The sequence below is a fragment of the Sciurus carolinensis genome, chromosome 2 (genome assembly GCF_902686445.1).
Source record: "Sciurus carolinensis chromosome 2, mSciCar1.2, whole genome shotgun sequence".
Taxonomy (NCBI): domain Eukaryota; kingdom Metazoa; phylum Chordata; class Mammalia; order Rodentia; family Sciuridae; genus Sciurus; species Sciurus carolinensis.
Genome location: NC_062214.1, coordinates 155,678,571 through 155,692,166, shown reverse-complemented (window position 1 = coordinate 155,692,166; position 13,596 = coordinate 155,678,571). Strand labels below are relative to the sequence as shown.

Sequence of the window (13,596 nt, the reverse complement as noted above, 5' to 3'; positions counted from 1 at the left end):
AAAGGGTAATCAGAGCTACATAATTGAATTGTCTGTTAGACAAGTTCATAGTATTGTGGCAGTGTTAATTACCCAGTTTTGATTATTGAATTTTCCTGTGTTGATAATTTGGGAAGTCAAGTGAAGTGCATACTGACAAACTTTAAAATCCTTGCAACTTTTCCATAAGGTAGACATTTTTTCAAGAAGAAAACGTGCATATAATCATGTATCACATAATGACTCTTCAGTCAGTAGACCACATGTCCAACAGTGGTCCCATAAGATTATGTCACCTAGTGATGTTGTGCTGTCTTAGTTTCAGTACAGTCTTTGATGTTTGCACAGTGACAAAATTGCCTAGTGATACATTTCTCAAAATGTATCTCCTTCGTTGAGTGACACATGACTGTATTGGGTACTAGAAGAGAAAACATGGAGAAGAACTTTCTCCTCTTCGGTGCCTGTGCTGGTTTGTAATCATTTTTAAACTGCATATTATGTAGGTATACTATTTTTACTGTTTGTTATATATAATGGAGCTATGATGATTTTGAAGTTATCCATTCACAAAATTTCTTATTCTTTTGTATTTCTCTATACTTCTTTGAATGGAAAAGAAAGAGGAAAAAGTATAACTTAGAATGGGCTGCAGTGTCCCAGCCCTCAGTCTTATCTGTGAGAGCCAGTAGGAGTTAACGCGGTGGTGTGTTACAGCAGAAGGAAAAAAGATTGAGAGCCGCTGGCCACAAGGACAGAACGTTAGCTCAGGAGGCCCTTGTCAGGCTGCTGGCTAATTACTTTCCCCTAGCATCTCTTAGCACTTCCTTTTTGCCTCTTACACACCACCCAGTCCAAATGGCTCTATTCCCCAAGTGCACTGGATTCTTTCCCCTCATTGCATTTGTACCTGCTGTGACTTCTCATGGTTGATTTCTGTTCTGTCCTTTAGGCCAACAGTTATCAAAAGATAGTCTGTAGACCTCTGCAGATCTGAGACTCTTGCAGGGAGTCTGTGCTATCAAAACTATCTTCATAGTAATACTAATATATTTTCCTTTTTCATCATGTTGCCATTTGCCATGGTGGGTGTAAAAACCTCTGGCAGGGACACTGTAGTAATAGACATTATAGAGTCTGCTGTATACTTGCAGTTATTAAAAAGCAGATAGTTTCACTTAATGTCTTCAATGCAATAGTGAAAATTATTACTGTTACCATATCTTGACCCTTCAGGGCATATCTTTTTAATGTCCAATAGGATGAAATGGGAAGTGTGCATAAAGCACTCTTATTGCATACTGAGTAAATAGGGTTGACTTGGAGGAAAGCACTTGAGTGAGTTGCTTTTGTCCTGGGATACTATTTTTACTTGAAAGAACAACTGAAAGACTTGAATAGTAAAGAGATTTTTTTCAAAAATGTGAAGTAATGTCACTTTACTAATTTTTTGTTTTGAAAAAGATTTTACGTAAAATCACTCTCATGTAATGTTTTTTTTTTTCAGCTATAGTTCATTCATTTATTCAAGCAACCATTAATTCAGCGAGTATTTATTGAGCTTTTAGTATTTCCTAGTGTGTATCAGTTTTGTTGTCACTGGGTTTACTACTTTTTAATGAATTAATTTAAACTTTTCTCAGTTTTAATGTCTAATACAGTAAATATTGATATTCTAACCCAGATAAGCAAAATTTACTTGGGATCCTAAGAGTTTTTAAGCATGGAAAGGGTCCACGAGCCATATACTTTGAGAACCAAATATTGGGTCCTAGCTAAGGCACTGTCTTCATCACACTGTGTGACCTTCCATGCCATGGCCACTTGGATCTTCCTCTCGGATGATAAATACTTGCCTGTATTTCAGTTAAATTCCTGCGCTCACATGCAACTTTTCAGTATTCTGGTGTGTGTGGCAAGTGTATTGCCTGCCCTCAAAAACCGCTTCTCTTGAAATCCACGTGTCTCCTGATTAATTTTAGAGATCCTGCAGATGTGTCTTCAGAGAGCGACAGTGCCATGACCTCCAGCACTGTGAGCAAGCTTGCCGAAGCCCGGAGGACAACTTACCTCTCTGGAAGATGGGTCTGCGATGATCACAACGGGGACACCAGCATTAGCATTACAGGACCATGGATTAGCCTCCCTAACAACGGGGACTACTCTGCCTACTATAATTGGGTGGAAGAGAAGAAGACAACACAGGGGCCTGGTGAGAAGCAAAATATCTTTGAAAACCTGTGTGTATCTTCATTGATGTAAAATTTTTTAAAGTGAAAAATTTAGTGGCATTTAGTACATACAGCTTTGTGGCACCATAATCTGTTTAGGTCTTAAAACATTCTCATCACCTCACACTCATTTCATGGCATGAAGGTGTCACTCTCCTTTCCGCCTCCCCCAGCTCTAGGCCACCACTGATTTGCTTTCTATCTGTAGACTGCCTGTGCTGGACAGCTCACAAACAGAGTCAAAGAACGTGAGGCCTTTGTGTCTGACTGCTTCCTCTTAGCTTCCTTTCCCAAGATTCATGAGATTAGGACGTATATCAGTACTCGACTGCTTTTTATGGCAAAATAATCCATTGTATGACTATACTAGATTTTGTTGATCTAGTCTGAAAGTGTGTATATTTTTAGATATTTCACCTTTTGGGGATTAATGTTGCTTAATTTATATAAAAAACCTTATTTTCAAAAAGTGTATTTAGCTCGTTAAGTTCCATTTTTAGTTTATAACTTTGTACCGTTTTGTTTTAATAATCCTGAATGGAAATTGAAATATACTAATAGTTTGAAAAATCCTGCAGCTTCTGTTTGGTTGAGAATTGTTCATTTAGTCATTCAGCCCACATTTAGTGAGGGAGGGTTTTGTCATGCATAGTGCCAGTCACTGGTGATAAAAGGTGACTAAGACTGGTGTGGCCCTTTGCCCCTCTCTGGGAAGACGGGAAACATCTATGGTCAGCGGCTCTGTACACTGAGTGGGTGCCATCGTGAGCCAGCAGCATGGGGCCAGAGGGGCGTATATGAAGGAAAGTCCTCTCTGAGGTGACATTTAAGTTGGGATTGTTTTGGTGATACATTATCATGTCCAAGTGGTTTAGACTTTAATTTTATTTATGCCTGGCCTGTTATACTCAATTGTTTATGATGCATTCCATTCAGGAAAAAACAAACAAGTGAACCACTTATCTGGCCATGAGATTGAAGTTGTGTATGATTCTTGCTTTTGTCCTCTAGACATGGAGCATAATAACCCTGCTCACACCATCAGTGCTGCCTTGTGTTATGCCACACAGCTGGTCAACATTTTGTCTCATATACTTGATGTCAATCTTCCCAAAAAGCTGTGCAACAGGCAAGTAATTGAAGGTGGTGATGTCATCCTTATTGTGGCTCTCTAGAGTTTGTTGTATTTTTTTTTATCCTAATTAAACAAGAAACAAGAATTTAAGTATTATAAAACTAGAAGAGGTTTGACAGAAATACTGATTAATTTAAAAACTCTGTATACAAATTTGTTTACAACTACACATGAAGTCTGAAGACCACAGAGAATCCTTCCACTTGAAAAAAATAACAAAAGGAAAAATCAGGTAGTCACAGGATATACTGAGATCCTCATATATACATATCTACATAAATAAGAACTGGATAAATTGTAAAAGCTAGGAGGTTTTTTTTTTGTTTTTTTTTTTTTTTTTTTCGGTGGTGCCGGGGATTGAACCCAGGAACTTGTACATGCTAAGCAAGCATTCTACCAACTGAGCTATATCCCCAACCCCCAAGCTGGGAGTTTTTTGATTTTTTTTTTTTTTTTTGGAAAAGAAAAAACTTCTGTGGTTTAAAATGTTTATGTATTTTAAAGATACAGCTTACCCAGTTCCCATTAACTTCTTCCTCCCATCCTGCAGTTAATCTACTCTCACATTTCATTTCCAGCAGATATGAACTTCTTATTACTATCTCTTCATGAACACAAAGATAGTATGCCAAACTGTTTTGCATTTGTAAGTTTTTATTTAACACATAATTATTGAACACCTACTGTATGCCAGATACTGTTTGGGCATGGCGGGGGGGTACCTTGATGACAAAAACATAATCCCTGCCCTCTTAGAGCTTACATTTTAATGAAAGCCATAGACATAAACAGTGTGTGAGATGGTGGTATGTGCCGTGGAGAACCAGGGTGAGAGGGGAAATGGCAGTAGGAAGGGCTTTCTTCATTTGAGTGGGCAGGGGTGTTGGCACATGCACATCTAAGGGAGGAAAGGAACATGCCATGGGGACCCCTAAGGAAAAATGCTGCAGGCAGAGGTGGCAGGTGCAAAGCCCTGGGAGGCACCAGTGTTATCAGCAGTGAAGGCAGAGGGCAGAGGAGAGCTACTGTAAGCCTTGGGCTGTTACTCTGCATCAGGTGGGCACTTGCCAAGTTTTCCTTCTCTGTATGTACCAAGATCCTACCAGTGCCCTGTTACTGCTTCAAAGAATATCTCATATATTTGTCATTTCCTGAGCATGCAAGTATTTGCATAGAATAAATTCCTGAAATGGAATTACTTGATCAAAGGGTCCACACATGTGTAATTTTGTGTGAATGCAGAGAAATTGCTATCTATAAGGACAGTAGCTTATTCTTTAAAGTTTCTGTTAAGGGCAATTTAATAAGGAGGCAAAGGACACAGTATGTGCTATATTGAACTCTTCAAAATGAACACTTGAACATAGAATTTCCTCAAAATAATTTACAAATTTTTTAAATTTATTTTTTAATTCTAATTAGTTATACATGACAGTAGAATGCATTTTGACACATACAGATTGTTTGTTTTAACAGCGAATTTTGTGGAGAAAATCTCAGCAAACAGAAATTTACTCGAGCAGTGAAGAAACTCAATACAAATATCCTTTACCTTTGTTTTTCTCAGGTATGGAAAATGTGCTATAAATTAGGTTTTTATAAAATTTGTTGCATAATTGAAAATATTAACCAATTCTTTGCTTTTTCTAGCATGTAAATTTAGATCAGTTACAACCACTGCATACCCTCAGGAATTTAATGTACCTGGTCAGTTCAAACTCTGAACACCTGGGCAGGTAAGAAGATCGCATGTTCCTTTTCTTCAAGTGTTGTTTTTGTGACTGCATTGAAGTAGAGGTATCCTGTGAACTGGCAGAGTACTCGCTGTTCCTCTTCCCAGGTCTTCCAAAAAAGACAAAAATTGTGTAGTTTTATACTGAAGGAAACACTGGCTAATCATCTTTGAACTTTTATAGTCCTTTTGAAATCATTTTTCAGAGAAAATTGGCATCAAACACATGTACCACCAAAATGCAGTGGAAGAACCCAAATATTCCTGGGTAGGGCCACTTTGTGCTCTTTCCAAGGACCAAGTCTCTGGGCTTCGAAGAACTTGGAATAGATGAGGCTCATCTTTGCTACCCCTGCTCTGGGTTCACACCCTTTTTTCTTGCTCCAGCAGTATGTGCATTCATTTCTGTCAAGATAGGATATAACAAGTATTACACTTTTGAAAGGGAACTCAGAGAAAAATAGGATTTGTGGTAGATGATTTTGCATAATTGTAGGCTATTATGTGCTCTGAGTGTTTAAGGTAGGCTGGACTAAGCTATCATGTTTGGTAGATTACGTGTCTTAAATGAATTTTTGACTCAATATTTTCAGCTTATTGGCTTATTGGGGTATAACTCCATTGTGAGTTGAACATGTGTTTAAGGAAAATTATGAACTCTTTACTCAGCATGTGTTTCCTGACTGCCCACTAGGCAGCATGAAGAGTGGGTCCGAATGAAAGAAGGTTCGAGGTAGTGAAATCCCTTATGATTTTCCGGGAATAGAAAGACTCAGAATTGCAGAAATGCCACTTCTCCCCAAAAGGAAAACTGGTCAGCATTTCAACAGATATTTCATGGAGTTTGGATAAGCTGATTCTAAAGTTCAGCTGGAATCATAGTCTGCAAGGAAATTTGGAAAAGAATGAGGGATGGGCTTGGCCCCTTTCAAAATATAATATAAAGCTAATCAAAACAAGGTACTTTTAGCATACAAAAGGGTATAGCAATTAGAATGAAGAGTTCCCAAACAGATCTTTGTATACGTAGGTTATATGTAATAGGGGTGGCAAGTTGAATCAGATACAGTATTGGGCCAGTTGATATTCAAGTGGGGAAAAAGTTGGATTCATACCACATTCCATATACAGAAATAAATTCCAGATGATATAAAAGATCTTAGTTTTATAAAAACTGGAAAGGACAATGTTCTATAATCATAGGGTGGGGAGAGAATTCCCAAGCAAGCCACAAAACCCAAAACATAAAGGAAAGGAGTAACACGTTGCACTAAATGTTCACTAAAAAGTAAAGGTTTAGTAAAAGAGATATCATTAACAAAGTTAAAAGACAAATGTCTATTGCACTTGCAATCTGTGAAATAGGCAATAGATTAAAATCTAGATTACAGATCAATACAAGGTAAACAACGAAATAGGAAAAGTAGACAAAGAATTCAAAGGATTACACAAGAGAGATGTAACAAAGTTTTCAGACTTAAGCATAAACAAATGCTAGCCAGGGAGGTGGTGCATGCCTATAATCCCTGTGATTTAGAAGGCTGAGCAAGGAGAATCACAAGTTGGAGGCCAGCCTGGGCAACTTACAAGACCCTGTCTCAAAATTTTAAAAAGGGCTGGGTCTACAGCTCAGTGTATAGAACACCTCTGAGTTCAATCCCCAGTATTGCAAAAAATAAAAAATAAATGCAAATTAAAATGTTTCTATATTTCAACCATCAGTTTGAAAAACAGAAAGAACTAATAATATCCAACATGGGAATAGTTAGGAACAGGTAGGCACACTTCCACCCATGGTTACTTTGGAGGGTCTAAAATTTCCTGTGGGGTACCGCCTTTCAGTCACCTCTTCCATTTAGAGGGCTATACCCTGCAAAAGTACACACAGCTGGCTGACAGTCGCATCTGAGTTCACGGTCTGAACCCGTGGTCAGGGAGTAGAGCTACTGAAGTCCCAGGCAGAATTAAGGCCTACAGGAATGTGAATGGAGCCTTGTTGGGACTTCCTGTTTCCATGCACATCCGCAGAACCAAGGGTCCTATTCTGAATCCAGGATTAAACTTGTCTTAGAATAAATTCAAACTTGCAAAAACTAAAAATAGTGAAGACCCATGTGCCTTTTACCCAGATTGACCTATTATTAAACAGAGTCCCCCACCTCCTTTTTAATAGAGCTTTCATTCGGGGGTTTCTGATGTTTCCTCAAAATTAGATTGCAGGCTGCCATCCTGCCTGGGCAGGTGTCTCCTTCAGGACATCACTTCAGAGGCAGCATCCACCTGCTCCTCACTGGGGAGTCACTCGATCCCGTCAAGATGCTTTCCAGTTCCCCACTGTATAGTTCCCGTGTTTTTCCTTCCTTGCAGCTAATAAGCATTCCGTGGGGAAAACACTTCTTGCCAGAATTTCCCCCTGGACTTGTCAGTTAATGGGTCTTACCTGATCTCATCCTTACCATGGTGGTGCCGACATTAACACATCATTTTCAAATAAGATGTTTTGCATAAGAGGCTTTTAGAAAGCCAAACAGATCAGTTTGTTGCCTTACTTGATAGAAAAATTCCCTTTTGCAGCAGCATCATGAGAACATGAGTAGTCTGGCTTCAGGGTCTTGAATAAAATTATAGCAATTATTCAACTACACAAGTTAAACAGTTTTACAGTCTTTATTTCCTAAGACGTTAAGGGAAGAAGAATTCATTCTTTCACTGGTCGGCCCTGTGTGCTGTATCTGCAGCTCAGGGCATGTCAGACAGCAGACACTCCTCTAACCGAGAAGTGATGGGGAGAAGCATTGTGTAGAGACCCTGGCAAGGGCTCTGTCCTCCTCCTCTGGCTTCTCAGGAACATAGTTTACTGGTTGGAACCAAAATTGTCCCAAACTGGCTGCTTTATGGATCTTCCATTTGTTTATCACTTTAAGTACTTGGTTGAGCACTTGCTCCATGCCAAGTGGACTCTGTGCCCTGGGCGATTCTAGGTGGAGAACTGGAGTCTAGCAAGGCTCCCACAGGGAAAACTGAAAGAAGGGCCCTTTCCTCCCTTGTATCACTTCTGCCTGGCTCCTGGGGAACCCTTGAAGAAGGGATCTAGGGACAGTGGCCGTCCCAGGCTGAGAGGACCTCAGGACTAGATAAGGCAGCATCAAGGAGGAGCAGAGAACAGGCTAAGGCTCCAAAGCTAGAAGGAGCACGCTATGGGAGGATGTTAATTCGGGCTCCTGCCTAGGGGAGCTGTGAGCCTGACCCCAGCAGCAAGTGCCATGGGCCCTTAGACGGCAAGGTCTAGTGACAAGGGGGGAGGGGAGCCCGAAAAGGTGTTCAGATTGTGGACATTTTAGTAGGCAGATGCCATGAGAGGGAGGCAGCTCTCCAGGTGAGGCAGGTAGGAGGTGATCAGGTGAGCCCTGAGCTAGGGTGGACCTTTGAGAATGTAGAGAGGGGAGAAGTCCCAGCTGGCCTGTGCTTTGAGATTGGTTGACTGGCTCAGATATCTAAGAACATCAGTCTGAGGGATTAGTAACCCTCAGACTGAAAGATTGGGTGGGCAATGGCATATTTGGGAGTAGAGCTTAGGAGACTTGTTTACCAAAGAAAGAGGGAAGAGAGGAGAGGAGTTTGAGTGTAAGGAGAACCTTAAAGAAACAGATCTGCAGAGCTAAGGTACTGGCTTCAGTGCTCATATAGTGAGGGAAAGGTGTTTTGTTTTTTGGTGTTTGAATACCAGAGATTGAACTCAGGGGCATTTAAGCACATCCTCACCCTGGCCCTTTTTATTTTTTGAGACAGGGTCTTGTTAAGTTGCTGAGGCTGGCCTCAAACTTGTGATCCTCCTGCCCCAGCCTCCCAAGTTGCTGGGATTACATGTGTGCACCACCATGCCCAGCCAGGGAAAGTTTTAAGAAACCCCTCTCCTGATCACCCCCTTCACCCCTTGCAAAATGACTTCCAGGCAAGTGAAAACCTAGAAAACTTGCTTTGAAGAGCTTTTTTATGAATTACTCACAGGAGACCAAGAAGACGGTACATCTTCTATTTAATGAATACTTGTCCTAAAAACACTTGCCTGAAACATCAGTGTTAGCTGTTCTTGCTGTATTTTGACTGGGAAGCAAAGTTGTCTTACAAGAATAAGGGCTATAGACTCTGGAGAAAGTAAGCCAGAAGGTATAGCTCAGCTCTAGTGCCAATACACTAGAGATAAATACCAACATTTTATCACACCACACTGGAGTTTTGAACCACAGACAAAATATGGCTGGATAGTTCTCATTTTTGTTAACCTATTTTTTCCCCCTAAGTAATTATCAGTGAAACCCTTAAATGAACTGAGGCCTCCTGTGCTTGTTGACAATAGCAGGAAGATGTGGGATGCTGCAGGGACTCGGTCCTGCCCTTCATGGGCTCCAGGGATTGTGAGACAGGGTGGCTGCCCAGCTCCTCTAAAGCAGGAGCTGACGGGCATTTGAAAGGAGGCAAGAAGCAGAAAGGTCTGTCCCACTGTGTGGCATCAAAGAGCTGGGGCAGGATGAGCTCTAAGGAAGGGCTCTTGGACTGGTGGTGGGAGGGGTCTTTGGGAAAATTTTCTCCTGAAATACAGTATAGAAGTAGGCCTAACTGCAGATGAATATGTTCTAAATAGTTTTTGTCATTCTATTTAACAAAATGTCTCTGGAAAATCATGATCTGATATTTTCACACGTGTGCAGGAGCTTGACAACAATCCAGAGAAGCTGCTAACCTGTATACAACCACACCACTTAGCTTTTTTGAGATTTTATATTTTGGAGCTTCCATAAGGCAGGGACTGTCTGTATAGTTTCCTTTGTATAACACTAAATAATATACCGGAGTGTACATCAGGTGACTATTTTTGTCAGAATTGTGTCATCCATGTATACTGCACTTATTTAAAGCTGGAAACCATAGTTTGGACCCCCAGCATGGACTATATCAGTGGATGGGTTTTCTTTCCAACCAAGGGTCTCCACAAATATAGTAGGTAAAATTGAGGAAAAGTGGAATATTGTGATTTTATTACTTGGATGGCAGCTGGCATTTAGGTAAAGAAAACAGTTGTACAGCCTCAGCAACTTAGTGAGGCCCTAAGCAACTTAGGCCCAGTCTCTAAAGTATAAAAAGAGGGCTGGCTCAGTCGTGAAGCACCCCTAGATTCAGTTGCTGGTACCAAAAAAAAAACAAAAACAAAAACAGTTTCAGATCAACCTCGAGTGTAGTATTAATTTAGGAAACTGGGTATGGTGATGGGCTCTGGGTCCCCTGGTCCGGTTGGGGAGGGTCTTAGGGAAGACCACATCTAATCTTGGGGAAATGGTGATTGTCTTAAAGTGGTCCCTCACTGTGTGCATGTAGGTCGGGACCTTTTGAAGTGCGAGCTGACCTTGAGGAGTCCATGGAATTCGTGGATCCTGGAGTCGCTGGAGAATCAGATGAGAGTGGAGACGAGCACATAAGTGATGAGGAAACCGATCTGGGCACAGACTGGGAGAACCTGCCAAGCCCCCGGTTCTGTGATATCCCTTCCCAGCCTGTGGAAGTCTCCCAGAGCCAGAGCACCCAGGTGTCCCCACCCATCGCAAGCAGCAGTGCTGGCGGGATGATCTCCTCTGCTGCAGCCTCAGTGACCTCCTGGTTCAAAGCTTACACCGGACACCGTTAATGAGCATGGAGCCAAACATGCCAGATTTGTACCACAAAAGCTCTCCCACTGCACTCTAGGGAACCCCGTCTGTTTAGTTAAGATAGTGCCTGGAACCAAAAGGAGGTTAAACCATTGTTTTAAGCAGGGAAAGGAGCATTTCTGCTTGTCAGGTAGCTTGTGATAGTGACTGACATGCTTATGGTGTAGAACAGAGGGCACGAAGGTCCTTCTGCCCAGACCTGTGCACGTGGTCAGTTGTGTGTGTTGAAGTTGTTGTTCTGGGCATCGTCTGGTCCCAGGCCCCACAGACCTGGTCAGTGAGCTGGTCCTTGTGATGCTGAGACCTTTCCTGACACTACTTTCTAAAGTCGAACCACAAGGAATTGATTCCTGATGAGAACTTGAAAGAAAAACTGAGTTTTTCTGCCATCAGTTTTTGTGCAGAGAATCTGTAGGTAATTTGAAATATTTTCTTTATAATTTGGTCATCTTTGGCTTTTAGATCAAGGATTTTGGTTCTTGTATAGAGGGTTTTTTTTTTTTTTTTTTTTTTTTTCAGGGAAAGGAGTTTATTTAATTTGTGCTGCTCTGTTGTAGCTTTTCACATTCCTGCTTTTCTTTCCCTCCACACCAAAGAAACTAAGGTGTTTTTGTTCTACAGGACCCACATCCGTGAACAGAAGAAATCCTGGCTGCAATAATGTCTTAGAACATGTTTAAACTATTTTCTTGTAGTCTGAGTGGAATTAAGCTCATTCTTACCTAGGTCATTGAATCCTGCCATCCATGCTATGTGCATTTTTAAATGGAACTTATTTTCTGTGACTGAAAATAAGTCATAAAGGCCATTCATTCCCTTGTGTGAGCTAACTGCCTATTTAGGCACAGGTTAAAAGCCACTTAGTTAAGAAGTCTATTGTTATTCTCAGTTTGTTTCTGGAAGGATTTAGTAGGTAGCACCACAGTGTTTCCAGGGAAAACCATCCTGCTTGTTTCCAAGGTGTGTGTGTTGCCTCGAAGGCACTGCCTTTGCTCAGAATGCAGAGCACATCCTTGTAGCTGGTGCTGCTCTTCTCTGTCCTGAGGAAAGCTCAATAAAGAACTTGCCCTCACCAAGAGATCATTTCCAGCTAACGTGGTGTTTTGTCATTCTCCTAGTGACAATCTTACAGAAAACTATAATGAAAGAGGCATTATGTACAAATATGTAAGTAGTTTATTTTTAATAACTGCAAAAAAAATCTTATGTAACTACAAAAAATCCTATCAGATTCCTACTAGACATTGTTACCATATCTTGGTGTGATTAGCATGATAGTACCTCAGATAAATCATTGGGAGGTTCACCATGCCCTAGCTTCTCATTGCAATTATTATAGTTGATACTTTGCCTCCAAGTCCGAGGTGCTATTTCTAGCCTTGGCTATCGGTATATTTAGTGTTTGTTGGAGTTTTGGGTAGAACTGCAGAAGGGAGTTCACTCCTGTTCAGGAGTCTGGAGTTCCTTGGCTCTTAAGAATTTTCCACTTGTGAGGAAACAGGTTTTTTCCTCTTGAGGGTTCTTATACAGCTGGTCTCTCTGTTTTAAGTGCTCAGCTTTGTGATTCTTGGGCTTGTATTTTACCATCCAATTCTGGAATTCATAGAGTGGATATGGTGGAATGAACAAATACCAAATGAATTTAGAAACCATGAATGAAATGAAGCTAAAGAATAGAATTCAGAGATTATAAACTCATGTCTAGAGTAATTGAACAAAACAAGGATGTGGGAAATCTGGGGATTGATAGGATATATTAATATCAACTAGAGGCACTTTACGTTGGGTTAAGTGATCAAACCCTTTAAAGGTTTTGAACACCAACATACTGGCTTACACTGCTGAAATATTTTGGGTTTCATTATTTTGCACTGGATCCACCTTGTAAATATTCTTAAATGTACATTTCAACCACTTTTTTTCTACTCTTTTTGCTGCTCATTAAAGTCTTTCATGTAGGTGCCAGAATCATATATATAAACAACTTTATAAAAAATTAAAGCTGGTATTTTTTTTTAAACAAAAAGCCATAGAATTTGGTCATGTTTCCATTTTTAAATGATTTATTGAAACAAGGTAATACTACTAAAAACCCACAGGCACCACATAGGCTGCTTTAGATGGTCTTGCAAAAGACATTTTTATGTAATGGAATAAAACTAAAAGTTTTTGCACATCTGTAAACGAAGGGGGAAAACAGTATGTCACCACCGGGTATGGTAGACAGGACTCACTTAAGGACTTGTAATTTGGGAAAACATTTGGTGGCATGTTGTTCAAAGAACTAGTGTCTAAGAATCTTCTCTCAGTGTCATGTGGCAGGAATTTCCCTTTGCTCTGTGACTTCCAAACCAGTTTGAGTCATACAAATGTTTTCTAAACTTTTATTGTATTACTGCAATAAATCTTTTAACAGTACTTTGCTAATGGCGTTTTCAAATTTCAAATCACTGCTACATTGAGGTCAGCAAGAATGAGTGCTAACCTGGGGAGCTTATATATTAATTTATATTAATATATATATATATGTTTTGTGGGTGGGCCAGGTAAGGCAAAGTGTTCTGGTGATACATTCATTATAGATCATGGTGGTACTAATAATGATCCATCCTTTGCAAGCTGAGAAAACTGATTTTCTTACCAGTTTCTTTGGTAACCATAGTATGTGTGCGACTTGCAAAAATTTGATTTTTTACAACAGACCCCTGGGAAAGGAGTGGGCCTCTAAGGTACTCACATAGGACCAGCAAGAAAAAAATGTAGAAGAGACTGAGTAGTTTGGAGGATTCCCGTCCCCACCCACTCACTGATGCTTTC

At 40.4% G+C, this 13,596-nt stretch overlaps 1 protein-coding gene across 1 annotated transcript in view; it reads left to right on the top strand.

Annotated features, from left to right (window-relative positions):
- The window catches only part of Atg14 (autophagy related 14), a 45,399-nt gene extending 32,202 nt beyond the window's left edge, over positions 1-13,197 (top strand). Inside the window, exons 6-10 of the mRNA XM_047541752.1 lie at positions 1,962-2,191; positions 3,222-3,339; positions 4,822-4,912; positions 4,996-5,081; positions 10,451-13,197. Coding sequence (XP_047397708.1) covers positions 1,962-2,191; positions 3,222-3,339; positions 4,822-4,912; positions 4,996-5,081; positions 10,451-10,757 — 832 coding nt within the window. The 3' untranslated portion in view covers positions 10,758-13,197. The remainder of the gene's footprint in view (positions 1-1,961; positions 2,192-3,221; positions 3,340-4,821; positions 4,913-4,995; positions 5,082-10,450) is intronic.
- Positions 13,198-13,596: the final 399 nt, after the last annotated feature.